Genomic DNA, 17494 nt, shown 5'->3' with positions numbered 1-17494 from the left:
AATAAAATGCGCTTCAACGAGCCAGCTACATTTCGTTCGAACTTCTTCTGCTATGTCTGTCGTGGCTTTTTTCCCCTCCGTCTCCTCTCTCTCTCCGCGTAGAAAACAACGAGGTAACGAGTGGACGAAACAACAGTATTTCCCGTTATTGTTTTACGTCCGACAGTAAAATGAACTCTGCTCGGTGAGTAATACCTTCGACCCATTTCCGTTTCGATGCCTCGCTTTCTGTTCGCGGCTAGAGTATTCCAGTCTCTTGCGTATATTACGCGCGGTTCAATCCATCGAGAATTTTTCATAAATTCGATCGCACCATCGAGGTTTCGATGATCTTAGGAATCATGAAAAATCTACGTTGCACTCGAGTACACACCGATATTCGTAAAGATAATCTATAAGCTATAAAGAAAAAAATGTTCAAATTCCTATGACTCTGCGACTGGGTTCTTAGATTTGATTCAATGTATTCGAAATCTCAGCGGGAATAAAATTTTACACGCGTCGATTCGAACGACTTCATCATCCTGTCTGCATAAAATTTCTATTACGTTGAACGGGAAGGAGGATCGCGAAAGCATTTGCCTGGCAATCGTCGGAAAGAATCGTACGCGTCCACGATTCAAAGAACGTTTCTCAATTATCCTGGCTGTCATCTGGAGGATGGAAGTTCGCATTGACGGTAATCGGGAACGCAACGGAGGATGCATCGAATCGCATTGTCTCTTTCTCTCTGTGTGTGTATGTGGGTGTTCGTCGAGTTTCCAAGTTTTCAGCGTCAACTCGAAGGCACCTTTTGCTCCTGCCGGCTCGTAAACTGACGCTAATAGTGTCTTCGAACCATCGAGGCCGCGCAACAAATTGGTCTTTCAATTCGAGAACGTCTCTTATTATTTCCGTTTCCCCTGGCACCGTCGTCGCGTACTTATCTTTTCACCCGAATTGCTTCGACGGCCGTCGACCTCTCCGCGTAGTCGTCCTCGGTACACGTCTGTCGATTTTTTCAGTCCAATTAAAGTCGAGCCTTGCCTCTTCACGTTCCTCTACCCTGTTCCCTTCCTTTCGCGACCTTTCGTTCCCTCTTGGATCCTTCAGATCCTTGTCGTTCGATTTCATCCGCGCTTTCCTTCCTTTTCCTCGAAATACCGATCTTCCTGTCCCTTAAGAATCGCGACAGGAAAATATTGAACCGATCGAATTATCGTCAAGGAATTTGCTTTTCAAAGAAGCACGATCATTCCTTTGACTGTTGCGATTAAATATAATTATTACTCAGAAGGAAAATGATAAGGTTTCCACGATAAGTCACGCGTTACTCGGCTAACCAGCGATCAAAGTGCACGTAAGTGGGTCGACATCGAATATCCAGAAGAAAATGCTCATCCTCTTTCTTTCCGAGTGCTGTTTAAGCATGCAAATGCAGAAGCGGCTATAAATCGGCCAGGATAGAGCACCGGGCTGCTCTTTGTCCGATTAACAGTCGGGAATCCTGGTTGACAAAAAACACGGGACACACGGCACTGTCGTCTGCCCATTCTCGCCCATAAAACTCTTGTATCAGCTGATGTACACGGCTATTATGCGATCCGGCTCGCCGCTTTATCCCGGATCCTGTAAACCGGCTGCGGAACAGAACCGCGAAACCAGGATGAAATTCCTGTCTGCCGGTTCAACGCTTCAATCCAACCCTTTCTGCCGATTGTTCCCCTCTGTTTTCCGTTCGACGGTGTTCCGAAAAATTTAAGAGACCTCTGCTTCTTCCCCCTTTAATTTTCTTTGCATGGAAGAGCTGGTTGAATTTCGAGATAGCAAAGATTTCTGGATCGCGATACGACGGGTCTGGAATACTGCTAAGGACACGGTGAAATTTTATCTAGTCGTTGAGACGAGGCACGTGGAACATCAAGCTTCACGACTTTTGTCTTGGCCAGGAATCGTGGGACTTTCTTTGTTCGACCAACTTCCGCGAACCGATGGTTCATTGGACCTTGGGGCTACCAAGAACCGTGAAGAGGAACGACAGTCCGCTTGACGGTACATTACACGAAAGGATCACGATCTGGATCGACGAGGATACGGAGAAACCTCGAGGATCGATGATCTTTGCATGCAACCTTGTTAGAGCATTAGAACATCGTAGAATCTTTTTCTGACGAACCGATGTCGAATTCAAATGGTTAGAGCAGTGGTTCTTAACATTTTTGAAGTCACTAATTGTTTAAAAGATATTAATAATTAAAGTTAGTTACTACTTACATTGAGAAGTATGACAAACTCACACATACAACTCGCAATCTAGAGATCCGCGGTTCAAATCCTTGGTTCTCAACATTTTTTTTTTTTAAATGATAAGTTGTCTCTTTTTGAATAACTATTACATAAAAATTACCATAAGAAAAAAAAAAAAAAAAAAATGTTGGGAACCAAGGATTTGAACCGAGGACCTTTAGATTGCGAGTCACGGATCCGCTCCGTGGTTAAACAATCTGAAGGTCCTCGGTTCAAATCCTTGGTTCCCAACAATTTTTTTTTTTTTTTTTTTTTTATGATAATTTTTATGTAATAGTTATTCAAAAAGAGACAAATTATCATTAAAAAAAAAAAAATGTTGGGAAAATTTTCTTGGCAAAATTCTTCATTAGAATTTCTCAAAGACATTTCTATAGATCAGGATGTAACAAGATTCATCCACCTACTTTCCATCGGTTCGTCGCGCTAATTTATCCTCGGAGCGATCGTCTAAGATCCTTGGAGTGAAGAAAATAAAAAGTCGATCCTTGCCTGTTTTCTTCGGCCAATAAACTAACCGTAAAAGCGAGTTAAGTGATTACAACCGCATCGAGGGAACTGTTTTTTATTCCCTCCGCCTCCGTTTCAACCTTGCCCGCGTTTTTATTTATTTATTTTTTTTTTTTTTTACTCCTGCCTCTTTACGTTTTCCACGTAGGATATCGTGATGGGTTGATTTATCGATTCGCGGTAAAACCGCGAGAGGTGTTGTCGTTGGCGCGTAAAACGCCGATCATGGATCTATTTAACGCGGTGCACGGACCGTGACGGAAGATAATTGATGAACTTAATTTCCAGAAGATGGCTAGGATACTTGGCGAGCTGGAAATCTTTTTGCTCGATCCCCCGACGAAATAATATCCTCCTCTCACGCGAGCTACGCGCTTTTGTGTCTTTAAACGATTGAGCGATTGGAATTGAGAGAGAAACGAAATAGGGAATAAGAACAGTTGGCGATGGATTTTCAAAATAAAATATTTTTAATTTCTTAAACCTTTGAGCAGTGATACCACCTTGTATCACCTTTTTGTTTCTAGTTTTTTCTTCATTTGGGAATTTGCAGATTGTGTAAGCTGTGTAAGTTGACGATTATTCAGCAGGTTGTTTCGAATTGATTCTGGTTATTTGAAATGCAACGAATTAGAGACAATGAATAGTTAATTGGAAGATACAGGGCGGCCATTAATTCTCGTTTGAATTGAAAGGAAAAGAAAACAGGATTGGTGATAAGCAAATTGACAGTGCCGTATCGACGGCAATCGTGTTTTCTGTTGTCAGTCAAGTACATTAGCAGCGGTGCGCGTCGATAATTTAATGATCGATGCCATTTAGATTCGATGCAAATTACGATTATCTGGTGACTCGTCGTGGACAGGTTTCATCGTGAATTCAGCCGACGAAATCGTTCGATAACTGTTGCAAATACACGAATGTTTATTCTTGGAATTACCAGCCCTTTCGTCGTTTCCGTTTTCTATAGAATCTCTCACGATGATGATGGAATCTCAGCTCCCTATAAATCTAAAAGACTGCTAATTTTATCGAGTTTCTATTCATTCCTGTTATTAGGCGTTATTGAAAAACTTTCTTAGAAAATATTGAAAATGTAACTAGAATATAGTGAAAAGTTTCCCAGAGGATATTGAAGATGTTACTAGAGGAAACTGAGGATATTACTAGGGGAGATTGGAAAAATTCACTAGACTGCTTCGAAAGTCCGCTAATTTTTATAGATTTTTTATCAATTAATGTTGATTAAATGGTATTGGAAAAGTTTACAGAAAATATTGGAAAATCTTACTAGATGGTACTGGAAAGTTTTCCAAGCGATATTGAAGATGTTACTAGGGAAGATTGGAAAAATTTACTAGACCGTTTTGAGAGTCCTTCAATTTTTCTTAATCAGTGTTATTAGACGGTATCGAAAAGATATTGGAAAATGTTACTAAACTTGGTGTATAATTGGCTCGATATCTCGGGGCTGGAAACCGCGAAGTGTCGTTCGATGCGGGTGTCGACACCCGTAATGGTAAAAACAATCGTATTCCCTTCTTGTTGGCGGCCGAGTCGAGAGGCAAAGCGTCGCGACGCGACGCGTTTCAATCGAATATAACCCGGGTGTCGCGGAGCATCGGGATCGATCGATATCGATTGTCTTTTTATTCGATGGCTGACGGTGTGTTTTTCAATCGGTCTTTTTCACGGAACGCGATGCTCGTTCTCGGAGAGAGCTGAACCCTCCTCTAGACACGGTTCGTTTTGTTGATCCTCGCGAAATAACATTTATCTTAGCCATCGAACAAATGGAAACTCGACCGAAAGGCGTACTCATCGTCTCTTCAAACAAATTTCTTTTGTCGATTTAAATACGCAATAAGAAGAAAGTTCGATCGAATACATCAGCTCGGAGGAAGAGAAGCGGAGAAAGAAATAAATAACATTATTTGGCGGGCACGCGTATAGAATCGCGAGGCAAAACAGTTGCTCGTGATTGCCGATCGGCTTACGAGGACGAGACTTAAAAGCTCGAACGAGAATCAATTGCATAAGCCTGTGTAAGGCGTTAGAGGAGTCAGCCGAGCGTACGCGAGGCACGCGTGATATTGTCGAGCGGATAAGCGAAGCGTTTTCGCGTGGTCACGACAACGCTCCGACCACAGGACAATTTTACACCACCTTTTTCATCGATCCATTCTTCCGTCGAAAATCTATTAGCGATCGAGTCAACGATAGAGAAATGATTTTTTTCCAATTTTACCGATCGCTCTGCGACTGCGTTACACAACGGATATTACAGGAAAAGGGGTTAATGAAGCGAATTGCATAACCGGCTGACCTTAGATTATCGGGGAATTGGTTCGTGGAAATTCAGACAAAATCGAGGCTTGCCAACGGAAAAATATTTTAATACGTCACAAACGTACGATATTTCTCGTATTTCGTATTCCATCGTCAGTATGATTATTTTTAGATGGTAAATGGTCGAGTTTCATAGAAATACTGACGGTTGTTGAATACTATTCAACGTTCAGCTGCTACGCTACTGTCGAGCTGCATCGATATGTACACCGTGCCGTTGCAATTGCACTCCGGAGTGCATCGAACCCGTGTAGGTGAAAGTGAAGCAAAGCGGTTCTCGTACGTTCGTTGGTTGGTTGGTTAGTTCGTTTGCTGGGTGCTCGCTTCTTTGTTAAACCATCGGTCCAAAGGTTAACATCGAAATACACGGGGACCGGTTATCGCGATGATCGAAATCATTCGACGTCCCATACGGATTAAATAAAAATGTTGAAAAAAAAATTTCAGTCATTTTTAAAAATTTTGCTAACACAATCTTAATTAATTGAAATCAAGACAAAATGACAATAATTATAGTTTGTAAGAATTTTGCAAAATATTTCTCGATAAAAGTAATTTATGGAAAGTATTCGAACGAATTAGCCTTGTGACGTGAACATCTGCAGCAACGAGTAAATCAATCGAGGCGACGAGCGAGCTTAATTACGATTAAGTGAGAAGTACTCGCGTCCTCTTTGTAGCGATATTTGTGCGCGGACGTCATTGTCCGGATTAGAAGATTAATACGCACTCGTGACGCCGTCCCTTTGATAAATATATTTACCCTAATTGGAGGATTCGCGGTGACTTGGCTGCTCGATCGGTCGAATTTAATTGCGTTCGGCTGTTCCCGTCTCTAACGCGTTTTCCCCGTCATGTAACAGCCCATCAGGAGAAAGATATTATGGCGAACCTCTCCGAAGGGTGAGCGATTCTTCGTGGAAAAATGAATGGATATTATTAGTCGAGGGATGTGCTTTCAATTAAGAGTACACTTTTGGAACTTTCAATTATTTAACCTACGTTGTGAAGTTAATTAATTATATTTCATCACTGTATTTTTCACCCCCTCGATTAACTCATTTAATTCGACACTTCATAAGTCAATAGAAACTTTATTATGCAGGATGGTTAAGCGGTGTAAAATAAATAATTTATTTAATTTATTAGTACAGACGCTCGTTTTCGTCTCGTTGCAAATTGCGGCGTTTTATTTTTTTTTTTAACAACGAAAGTCAAAGGGTTAAATTCGATTTTCTCGGAAGCGAAGTCTCAAATATTTTTGACTTTTAAAAATATTTTTTCCAAATATTTTCGATATAAGTATACCGAATGGTTAATAGCCGACTTTCGAGTGAAAAAGAGGCTTAAATAAAAGGATCGAAAACGCGAATACAATGCGAGGATAACACAAAAGAATAAAAGAGAGCCGGGACGAAACTGGCAGTAGCGGGTGGGTAACAAGGGTGTAGGTCTGGCACGAGCCATCTTGTTCATCGAAAAATCAAGCCCCCAATCCGAGAATCGTCACGATGCCCTGGCCACAATAGTCGTTTGCCCCGTACCCCTTACGCTATTCTCCGGGTTCAGTGTGTTTAAACTGGCGATGCTGTACGGCTGAACGATCCGGCACACGGTCAAGCAACGTGTGTGCAGCTGCCAGCAGGCAGCGGGACGTGTACAGGGGTTCGCGTGGGTGTTCACCAACACGTGTACGTACACACCGGCGGCGTAGCGCTCTGGTTTCGCTTAATTAAACTGTGTCTAGCTGGTCCAAAGCCCTGGCGTGTCGCGAACGACAAAGGAGCTTGTCCAGGAGAGAGAGAGAGAGAGAGAGAGAGAGAGAGAGAGAGAGAGAACAGTAGCAGCACGTGCCTTCATTAGGATCCCAGATCCCACAGCTACACCCGTATCTTGCGTAATCCAAAATAACGGGCCAACGGGAAGCAGGAGGAGCGGAGCAACTCTTGGGAGCCTCTGGATAACCAACCGGCACGGCGGGATCCAGGATCGCAATCACCTCGAGGCTCGACCAGACAATTTTCTCAGTTTACGCGGACACGCTTTTCTATCGATTGATCTTCGCCGAATATGGAAATACGGTTCGCCGAGTTTTGTACGTCCGAAGGGGTGGGTTAAGTTTTTAGGGTAAAGATCGATTAAAAGGATCTTGATATCGCTTCGTGTACCTCGATGATTATTAAATACCCGATCATCAGGTATTCTTGTTGAAATCTCAATGGACAGGGTTCGGGGGTTGAAGGAAGCGGGCGCGAAACTCGATTAATAACTCCGGAAGTCGGCTTATCGCGATAATTATTCACGATCAAAGGGCGACATTTAATCGGGCCTCGCTTAAAATCCCTGGCTGGAAATCGTCTCGCCTGGCGAAATTAACATCCCCCTGATTAATTGGACGTTTCGGAGAGTGGCTGGTCGTGGAACGGCTTAGCAATTTATTACGACGACGGATACCTCGAGAGTCCGTGGAGGCAGGCAACTTGTACGAACCTACGCTTCGCTTAAACTTGCCCATTCGTAAAGCGAGCCGGACTTGTCGGAGAGAAGAGACGATGGGTAGCCGGCGAACGGGGGTAGTTTACCCCTTTTCGCGCGCAACTACCGTTCCGGTCACGAATACATTCGGTCTCCCCTGTAAAGCCGGCTCTACGTTCCTAATCAACCTTAATAATCAAGCAGAGACGAATTATCTGTTTTAATAAAAATTTTCAACGACTCGAATACGTAACGGAAGAAATGGTCATTCTTCGGACGTCCGCGATGAATTCAGGGGTGGACAGGAACGTCACGTGTGCCAAACGCGCGCCGTTACGGACATTTAATTATAAGTTTATGCCCGGTTTATTGTTCCGTCGTGGAAAATGGAGACAACTGGCGTCGTCTACGAGGACGAGCAACGGCGACGCTGAAACGGGGATGTTGTTGAAGACCGCCGCGACGTTGTTGGATACCGTCGAAAGTACCAGCCAAGACTTGTACACACGTACACGCGTAGCTGAACGCTTGCACGTACGTTTTACGAGAAACAATAAGCCCGTCGCGGCATAATGACATCATCAAACGGTATTATGTCTTGCGGGCCACAAAGTGGACGCTTTCTGCCACGGATGGATGCATTCTGTCCGTGGAACGCGTTATGCACCACCGTTTCTCCACGATGCTGCATTTAAGGTGTTGATGACGAGTAGAAAAAAGGAAACTAGTTCCAGGGAGTACTCGACAAGTTTTCCAGGGGTAGTATTCACCGGAATACGATGAGATTCCTGGCTTGAGTTTCACCGGTGGAATAATTGGAATGAAATGAAATATTCGTCGGAATTTGACGGATTGAAAACTAGAAGATCGAAGGATATTCAATTTAACAGCGTTCAACTGTAATTAATAATTATTCTTCCTCTGTGTACATGGTTTTGTAGCAGACACAAGGAAGACCGTCAAACGATCCACCGACGACGCGTCGTAATTACAGTAATTGCAATTAGTTTTATCGTTCGGCCAGCAGCTACGTTGGTTCCACCAGGGGCCACTAAATCACACGGCAACCAGCGAAATTAATTGCAAGCATCGCGTATCGTGTGAACACGAAAGTCACGCGGACAAGAGGCGCTCGATTATCTAAACACGAGGCACCGTTTTGTCGATTCGTACGGTGCGCAAAGTTCCGAGGGAAAATTAGTGAACTTCTATCAGGAGTATCAATAAATCACTCGTCCGGACATTTTCAAGCTTTAAATTTTAAATTAATTTATCGTGATCGAGAAGAAACGATAAGGGAAGAGACAAAGCTTCTCATCAATTATCAAATCTTTCGAAGCAAACGCGTTATCGCAGACGTTATCTCATCGCGGATTCGACGTCGAATTAATAATCGTCGATTGAAACGTTCAGCGACACGCGTCCCGACTGATATCCGAGTATCGAAACCCTTTGAAGTCGAAGGGTTCCGGCGAGTATTCGCGAAGCACGCTAAGCTGACTTCGACACGCTGAATTCCGCGCGAAGTATTTATTCATCAGGCTGCCGGTACGCCGAACAGGCGGGACAGGAATTTCATAATGCTGATGTCACACGGTGGTATCGATTGAAGGGACGACACCCCCGCAACGCCCCTTACATCCCCGTCGGACCAGGGTTGGCCGACGGTAAAAATGTTGCAACGAACATCGGGAAAGGATGTCAAAGAACGACGAGATTGATAGGGATAGAACGATGGGAATTTCTGACGTGCCCCCCCCCCCCCCCCCCCCCCCCCCCGTCCTTGTTTTTCTTTAACCCTTTTATCGCGAAGGGATCATCGAGTCTAATAAATAATTTATCCTGTCGCGGGCAATGGCGATAAATTCTAAAGGTGCGATTCACCGTCGTACGGAATGGTTATCGTTAGAGTCTAAACGAGTTTTTCATCGTATTAAACATTATTCTAATTAAAGTTCGCCCTTGATTCTCGAAGAAAACAAAGCGCAGTTAGAAAACTAACGAGCCGTTTTCTTGTTGCGAACGGTCCGCGCTCTCCGGTTCGTTCACCCTGTAAGTGACATTATCCGCTCTTACCGTAACGCTTCAGCTTTTACGTACTAATTATCGGCATCTACGTTTCCTCGTAGTCGACGGCACAAGTCGTTCGCCGGCATTCCAGGCCGCGCTACTTCCGTGGGAACGGCTTTGTTCGTTAACTTCGACGTGGCTGTAAGTCTTCCTTCGACGATCATCCACGCTTACGCCAGCTTCTCTCGATCCTCTATCGTTACAACGAGATTATCATTTATTGAAATTCGAAGATTTTTAGAATATTTAAACTGAATTTCTTCCGAGGTTAGTGAATTTGAAGAACAGTTGGCTGATAGAAAAGAGGCGAAGAGAATCATGGTACACGTGAACTCTGGTTACAGCTGAGGAGGAAATAGGCGAGCAGATGGAGAAACGAATATGCTACAGTGGAATCTACCAGATAGAAGGGGTGCTGTTGAAGAGGGAGTGGGTTGCCGAGGGAGGAGAAGAGGGAACGGAGTTCCGAGGCTGTTTACAGACCGCTGTTAAAGCGATCTAACTCATAGCCGGCCAATGCACTCGCGTACTGCATCTTGCTGTCTACAGTCCCGTTCAAAATTGGATCGATTTCTTATCGAAATCAATCTCGTCTATTTTGAATTATAATATAAAATTATTCGAAATATCTTCGACACGATCGTTGAAAAATAAAAACATGTACTTGGTTAATCGTTCGATCAAGAGAGGTCGAGAGCACGCAACGTGGATCAGCGAAGCAGAAAGGCGATCAGAAACGTTGGAAGAGAACGTTCCGTGAAAAATCACCGTGGCCCCTTATGAATTATTAAAGCATTTTCCCAGTCTCGCGTAATCGCGGGGAATAATTTTCTCTTTCTTCGATAGGCAACAGCCGGCTGGCAAGATGGTCGTCGACTGTTGCTCGCGTGATGTTTTATCCCCGTTCAGCGGAATATTATAAATCGCGAAAACCGAGGAAAATATGAGGAACACGGTTGGCTCTCGGGTGTTGCTCTCGATAACGCTTCGACACGCACCTCCCGTGACGACAATATCTGGAAAAGTCTCCGGATCGATTCGATCGTTGGGACAGCTTCGAGAGGAGACAGCAGCAGGCCGATCCTCCGACCGCCTCTTGGGGCTCCTTGTCCCTCGAAAGGGTAGCGTGTCGTGAGATTCAACGGATTCGACGGGGATAAATTGTTTTGGGAAGGCTGCTCCATCGGTTTGGATATTGTTTTTCGTCGAGATCCACTCGAGGGAGAGCCTCTTCAAATTCGTTCCGACGTGCTGGATTCTGGAGGCATCGTATCATACCAGCGACCGGTTTGTTAGGGGTTTTCGATCGAATTTGACAAGGGAAGTTCGGTAACCCGAAAATTCCCATTTCTTTAAAATTTTAACAAGTTTACTTTTCTCAAAATTTTGATTAAAATTGTTCCACTAATTATTCAATGATTAATTATAATAAAGATAGAATTAATTATGGAATATTAAGCGACTTTTGTGTAAGATCAGTGTGTTTTACTAGATCAACATTTTTCCATTAAATAATCAATAATTAATTATATTGAAAGTAGAATTAATCACACCTGGCGATCGAAAGATTTACTACTCAATCGAAAATCGTGCGGTTCGGATAGGGCGAATTCTCAGGGTGTCACCCTCGGCTACGTTTTCAACCCTCTTTAACCCAGTGTTCGCCGCAGGACATTACGTCGGAGGGAAATAATTCCCGCGCGTTTCCTGCTTTCGTATTCCGGTTGTATGTTTATCGCGCGATTCGCTCGGCTAAATGGCCCGTGATCGTCACGATAATCGGAATCTTATCGCTTTTCCCCGATCGCGAACCGTCCAACCTTTCGTTGCGGTCGAATTCTTACAGGGCGCCACAGGGACCGTCCCTTTCCATCCTGGATTTTCTTCAATTTCATCCTTCTCCTACGTTTGCGACCAACGCCGCCGGCTGAATTCCGCTCCATTCATCGCGAGGGCTACGTGACGCGAAAAGCGGATGCTAGAGAGATTGTAAGGGGTAATCCGAACAGCTAGGGGGTGAAATGAGAGTTTAGCGCGAACGGTTAAACCTCCCGTGTCGATTCTGTTCGTTTAATTGAACCGTGTCGATTCTGTTCGTTTAATTGAACCGACCGGTGCAGATTTTTTACAAACTTAGAAAAAGAAAATCGATCAAAGTGAAATTTATTAACATATTCGTGTTTGCCTTTTTGTTACAGGAGAGCTCATCTCAGAAATTGCCTGGAAAAGCTGAAAGTATTGGTTCCATTGGGTCCCGAAACGTCAAGACACACCACGTTAGGTCTCTTGACCAAGGCCAAGCGTTTTATTAAGGTATGTTGTTTATTATAATAAATATTACATCAATTGCACTGTAATAATTTTTGTAACCAGATCGCTACATTTGAATTAGGTAATTCTGTTTGCCTTAGTTTTATAATTTTATATCTATTTTCCTATTCTTACGATAATTTACCCCTAAAAATATTCTTATTACCCATTAACGAAATACTTCTCTCGTGGAAACGTTTATTGCCTCGTAATCTGCACGCAGCGAATCGTGGTGGACGGATGCGAGCAGAAAACCGTTCCATAAAAGTTAAGCGAGCCTGGATGGGTTTGAATATTTCATGGGGGTTTTCGCGAAGTCGCGATTCGCGAGAAACCCGTTCACTTACGTGGTGAAGGAAGGGGTTGAAGCGAGGGTGCGAGGGTATAGAGAGGGAAGAACGGAGATTTCTGGCTTGGAAAACGGGTCGGGTAATTAGCGAGAAAGATGGCGGAAAAGATGGCCGAGTGTGAAAAGAATATCGCGGTCGAGAGCGGTTAGGGGTGGTGGAAGGAAGCTGGAAGACGAAAAGAGAGTCCAGGGGCGGACAAATAAAGTGTTAGAAAACATCTCGTATTTTTCCCTTTCTTTTTAATAAACAATATTTATTTTACATTCAAACATTCTCTTTCCATTTGGAAATGTTAGTTTTCGGTAACTTTCTATCATTGATCTACGAACGAGTTCTTTTCGACCCATCAGTGGTAGCCACCCCTTTCCCGCGTAAACTAGAAACGGACTTCATCCCTTGCTTTCGAGCCCCTTTAATTTTTCCTTTGGCTCGGCTTCTTTGCAGCCTCGACTCGCTTCATTTCCTCTTCCAACTCTCCTCTTCGTTGCTACCCTCTCGACACCGCAGCCCTTCATCCTCTATCCACCCCCGTCTGTCGTCTATCAACTCGAATCCCGTCGTTTTCGCGGCCGTTTTTCGTCTTTTTTCACCCTTTTCGTTGGCCAGAGGCTGACGATAAATCGCCATGCGCTGGTTAATGAGCGAGCCACTCTTAGACGGTTCTCTAATTAGTCGAACTCTCGACGCCCAGACGCTTTGCCCTTTCTGGTCGGGACAGAAAATTTGTCCGATATTCAATTGGAAAGCGTTTTGAAAACAGAAATAGGGATTCAATAAAAATTTTAGTCAATTATGATTTTCTCTGGATACCAATGATCCGTACGGAAGGTCGGCGACGCACGGTAAATTTTGCATAATTACGAAAGTTTCGAATCGCTCGAAGAAACACGAAATGCCATCGGTGTCACGTTGATTTCTCGATCTCCAGAGAACACGGTGGTCGTTGTAACACATCGATGGTCTCGGAAAACAGGAATGGAGGACAGAGTGAAATCTTGGCGCGGGTATCTAACGCAGCCTGGTATAATGTACAGGTAGCTGAAGCAGAGGTCAGATTGATGTATACCAGGAATCTCCCACGCGGCCTCTGTATGCATGGACGAACGGTGGATACGCGCTGCTGCACTCCGGTCTGTGCAAACCGTTGCGTTGCTGCACACAACCTAGAACAAACACACGCGAGCGAAACGCATACGAGTAACACACGCTGCTACATATGCACGCATGCACGCCATTGTGCCAGCTAACCAGCCAGGCCAGCCAGTAATTTACTAACTACGCATCCATTGTCCGTCGCCACTCTCTGTTTGCGACGACACCTTAGCCTGACTTTCCGTCGACTTACAACGATCCTTACTCCTCTTCTTTATATTCATTTAATTTATGCGTTTATCAAAATTCATGATTCGTTCCATTGGGTTAGATAAAATTAAATCTGTTCTTAAAGGTAAATAGAGGTATATACATTCCCAGTTAAATTAGTGTTAATCATTTTTCTGTATTCTTTCATATTATTATAAAATAAGCTAAAAACGTTAGCAGCTCTCGACCTAATTTTTCTTTTAAATTAAACGGTATAAAGTGTCTGATTATGTGGTGTATAAAAAATTTTTCTTAAAAGGCTACCATGGAGTCATTTTTTTTTTATTTCTAAGGTAGGATGCTGTACTATTTTTTTCTTATTTAAGTAGCTTTTATCAATCTGGATAAAATCAAATCATTTTTCCTAATCAAAAAGAGAATAATGAGAGCAAATACGAATATCAAAAAATTGTTTGAATAAATGTTATCTAGTCTTATAGAAGCTATTTAAATAAATAAAAAATAGTATAACATTCCATTTAAAAAAGACGACGTTGATTTATTCTGACCCAATGGTAGCCATTTTACAAAAGTTTTATATGCAACATGCAATCAAGCACTTTGTATTATTTAATCTAGAAGAATACTTAGGTCGATAGCTGCTATAGTTAGCAACACTTTATCTGTCTCACCCTGTAGAATTATAAATCGAGCCGGGTACAAAAAGAATCCCAGAGCAATTGATTCCGAATGCGAAACGAATAACACTGAACGTTCCCATCCTCAAAGAAACCTCTAAAATGGAGACTCTTCTTCGTTCACCGTCCACTTCCGTCTTATTGCAATCACTATTGCTATTGTTATTGCTGGTAGTACTCTCGAAACGCGGAAGACCGTTTTAAGGATAGGGAGGAACGTTAACGCGGTTCGATCACGGAAGGAACTGGTGCCACGTCGTTTCTAAAACGGAAGTCGGTCGTTGTCGTGCTCCTTAACGCGATCGCGGTTCCCTGTTTTTCCTTCTTCCGTGACCTGCGAACACCGCATCGATCCCTTAAGGCAACTACTGTAACGCGTCGATGCATTAATGCGAACGACGCGACGTTACCAACGTAAACGATAGAAAAGGTAGCTCGGTTCTCTTCGAAAGAGACGAGGGAAACAAGTAGAAAGGAAAAATAAAGGGTCGCGAACGAGCGCGTAACATTCGCGACGAGCGAATAAAACCATCGAAAAATGAAAAGAGGAAAAACCAGGGGAGTAGCGGAGGATGAAGAAAGAAAAAAAAAAAAAAGAAGAGGAAAGAATGTCCCTTCGCGTCGGGAATATTGCTGAAAATAAAAGAAACGGAAGTAACACGGGAAGGAAGATAAGGGTGGAAAGATAAATAATGGAAGATGAAAGAGGGTAGAAGGTTGAAAGGTGAAGATACGGTGGAAATGATAGGGTGAGGTTTAACATCCCTTCCTCGCGAGGAAAATAATAAAGAAGGAGCTCGGGAAAGGGTGAGAAGTGGGTGAAGACAAACAGGAGAAAAATACTCTTGAAATAAAGGAAGATGAGAACGTGTTACATATGAGGTACAATGTATCGTTCAATGTTTGATATTTTGTAAGTGGTTGTTACAGAACTAAAATTTAATCTATCCTATCAATCTTTTTAACTTTTCACACATTTATTTATTTTTCTTTTTTTATCAATGTTGCGTATCGGCCCCTATATGGAGACGCGCCTTAAGGCGCATGGGGGGACGCGCCATCTGGGATGATTTTTAGTAAAACAGTTCGATTGTCGCGTGTCATGGCGTCGAATGATCTCGATAAAGGTTATACGCAGTTATTAGTGTTAGATATTTTTGTGAAATATTTTAATCTCATCGTTAATCAAACGTCGAGCAACAATCCATGAAACGCAACAGCCTTCCCGTTGGTAATGTATCCTCTTTTTATACGTACGTTTTCATTACCGGGGAAAGTGAAATGGTTTGTGGCGAAGCGTGCGTCTGCTCGATTTAAAGAAGCAATTTACTTGGGTGAAATCAGGTTGCACGGGCCCGTTGCCTATTAGGGGAGACTTTTTTTTTTTTTTCAACGGGACTAAATTCTTCCGGCCGCCTGTCCCGAAGGATTCGTTTTCGTGCACTGGCCGGACCACCCTTTCTCGCGGGGGATATTTAATGTCCGGAAACGAAACGAGTGCCGCTTAGCGACAATTGTGTTTAATTGCCGGGAAAATAGCAGTTACGTGCTGCGTCGAATTTTTCCTTTTTCTCTGTCAAAGGTTAGATAATTAGGACGCTCGTGAAAGGACCCATTAATCGCATCGATTCAATCGGACAATCATTTTAATTAATTTTCTAATTTTCTGCCTTTTTCCTCGTTCAAATATAACTTTTGATACGTTCACCAACAATTTTCCAAATTTTCTCCATAAAAACGCGAGGGCGTTAAAGAAAAATCCAAGGGACGAGGTCGTCAGAATCGAGCGATTCCAGATAACGACCAGCCACGATACCAAATGTCGTTCGATACACGCGTCCTCCTAGAAAAGTTGCTTTTGCCCGTGCTTTCCATTCCTTCTGATACGAGTTTACAACGGAGATAAGAGCGAGTTGCTTCGAGACGCTCGTAAAACGGCTGGTAGCCGGTTTAAACGCGACGCTGCGGCTATTTCGTGCCGGGAAATTCTAATCGCGACGCTTTCCACTCGCGTTACAACCCTCTCCGCGAGTAAATTACACGCGCGATCGAAGATGCGCTTACGTAACTTATCTCTGGCAAGTTCGAGATAACGGTATACACGAATGAAAACCAGATAACGAATGCATCTTTATTATAAACAATTTTTATAATGAAATATCAAAAATTTAATTTATGTGCTCTTTTCCTTCAGCACCTTAGAGATTATTGGATTGGATCTAACAGGCGTAAAGTATTAATACAAGCAGGCTCATAAACGCTATAATTAAAGAAATCCTCTTAATTAACTTGGAGTTTAAGGCTTCGTTCTAAACGTTCTATCAAAGACGTTCCCTGTTAAATGCTTCTGTAGGTTTTCTTACAATTTTTTTTTTTTTTTATCTTACATGTTAGCTTTAGACAGAGAATACCAGGGTAGAAATTGAATTGTTGATTTAACAAAACTGGTAAGAGCTAATGGAACGTAATTAAGATCGTTCCATTAGACACAATAGTATCCATGCGAGTCCATATTATCTTTTTCTTCCCCTTTCATTAGCAGTATACCGCAGACGTGTTTTTCTTTGTTCCGTAGCACCCTTAAGTACGGGGAGAATTTTGTCCCGCTTTCTAATCGGTTCCCTCCATGTCGCATTATTCGTCGACTGTTCCACTGCTAGCGCCAATTGCTTATCTTTGTATCACCCTCTGTGTTCGGGTCTTACTTTTTTTATCCGGCCTTCTTATTCCGAGACGTGGCCCTCTTTCGAACAGAAGAAGTGATTACAAAGGACCTACGGTGCTTGGTGTTCTGGAAGGGTGTCATAAATCGCAGACAGCTTCCACCCCATCTTTTCATCGCTTTCTACACCCCCGATCGTTCTTCTTACTCTGCTTATTTACATGCAAGCCTTCTGTTCTTTTTTCATTCTTCGATTTTCTTTTCTATATTATTCTAGTAACGTAATCTGTTTATAAAAATTGAGAAAAAAAAATTCAATTATTTACACTTTGATTTATTACCCTTAATTCTAAATGGTAGATGGTAATCCATTTGATGAAAAGCGGGATTCAAGTTTTCTTGTAACTTCTCTGGTAAATTGTGCGTAAGAGGATTCGTTTTACGATCAAAGCAGACAATTGACCGTGCTTCGGTCGCTTCAA

General features: G+C 42.9%; 1 protein-coding gene across 7 annotated transcripts in view; it reads left to right on the top strand.

The window, feature by feature from the left end:
* The window catches only part of Mxd (MAX dimerization protein), a 97322-nt gene that overhangs the window by 44527 nt on the left and 35301 nt on the right, over nt 1-17494 (top strand). For all 7 annotated transcript variants that reach the window (XM_034323045.2, XM_034323047.2, XM_034323043.2 and 4 more), the window contains one exon: nt 11889-12003. In XM_034323045.2, the coding sequence (XP_034178936.1) occupies nt 11889-12003 (115 nt within the window). The remainder of the gene's footprint in view (nt 1-11888; nt 12004-17494) is intronic.

This window comes from Osmia lignaria, chromosome 11 (genome assembly GCF_051020975.1).
Source record: "Osmia lignaria lignaria isolate PbOS001 chromosome 11, iyOsmLign1, whole genome shotgun sequence".
Classification (NCBI taxonomy): Eukaryota; Metazoa; Arthropoda; class Insecta; order Hymenoptera; family Megachilidae; genus Osmia; species Osmia lignaria.
This window is presented reverse-complemented; position numbering and strand designations above follow the sequence as displayed.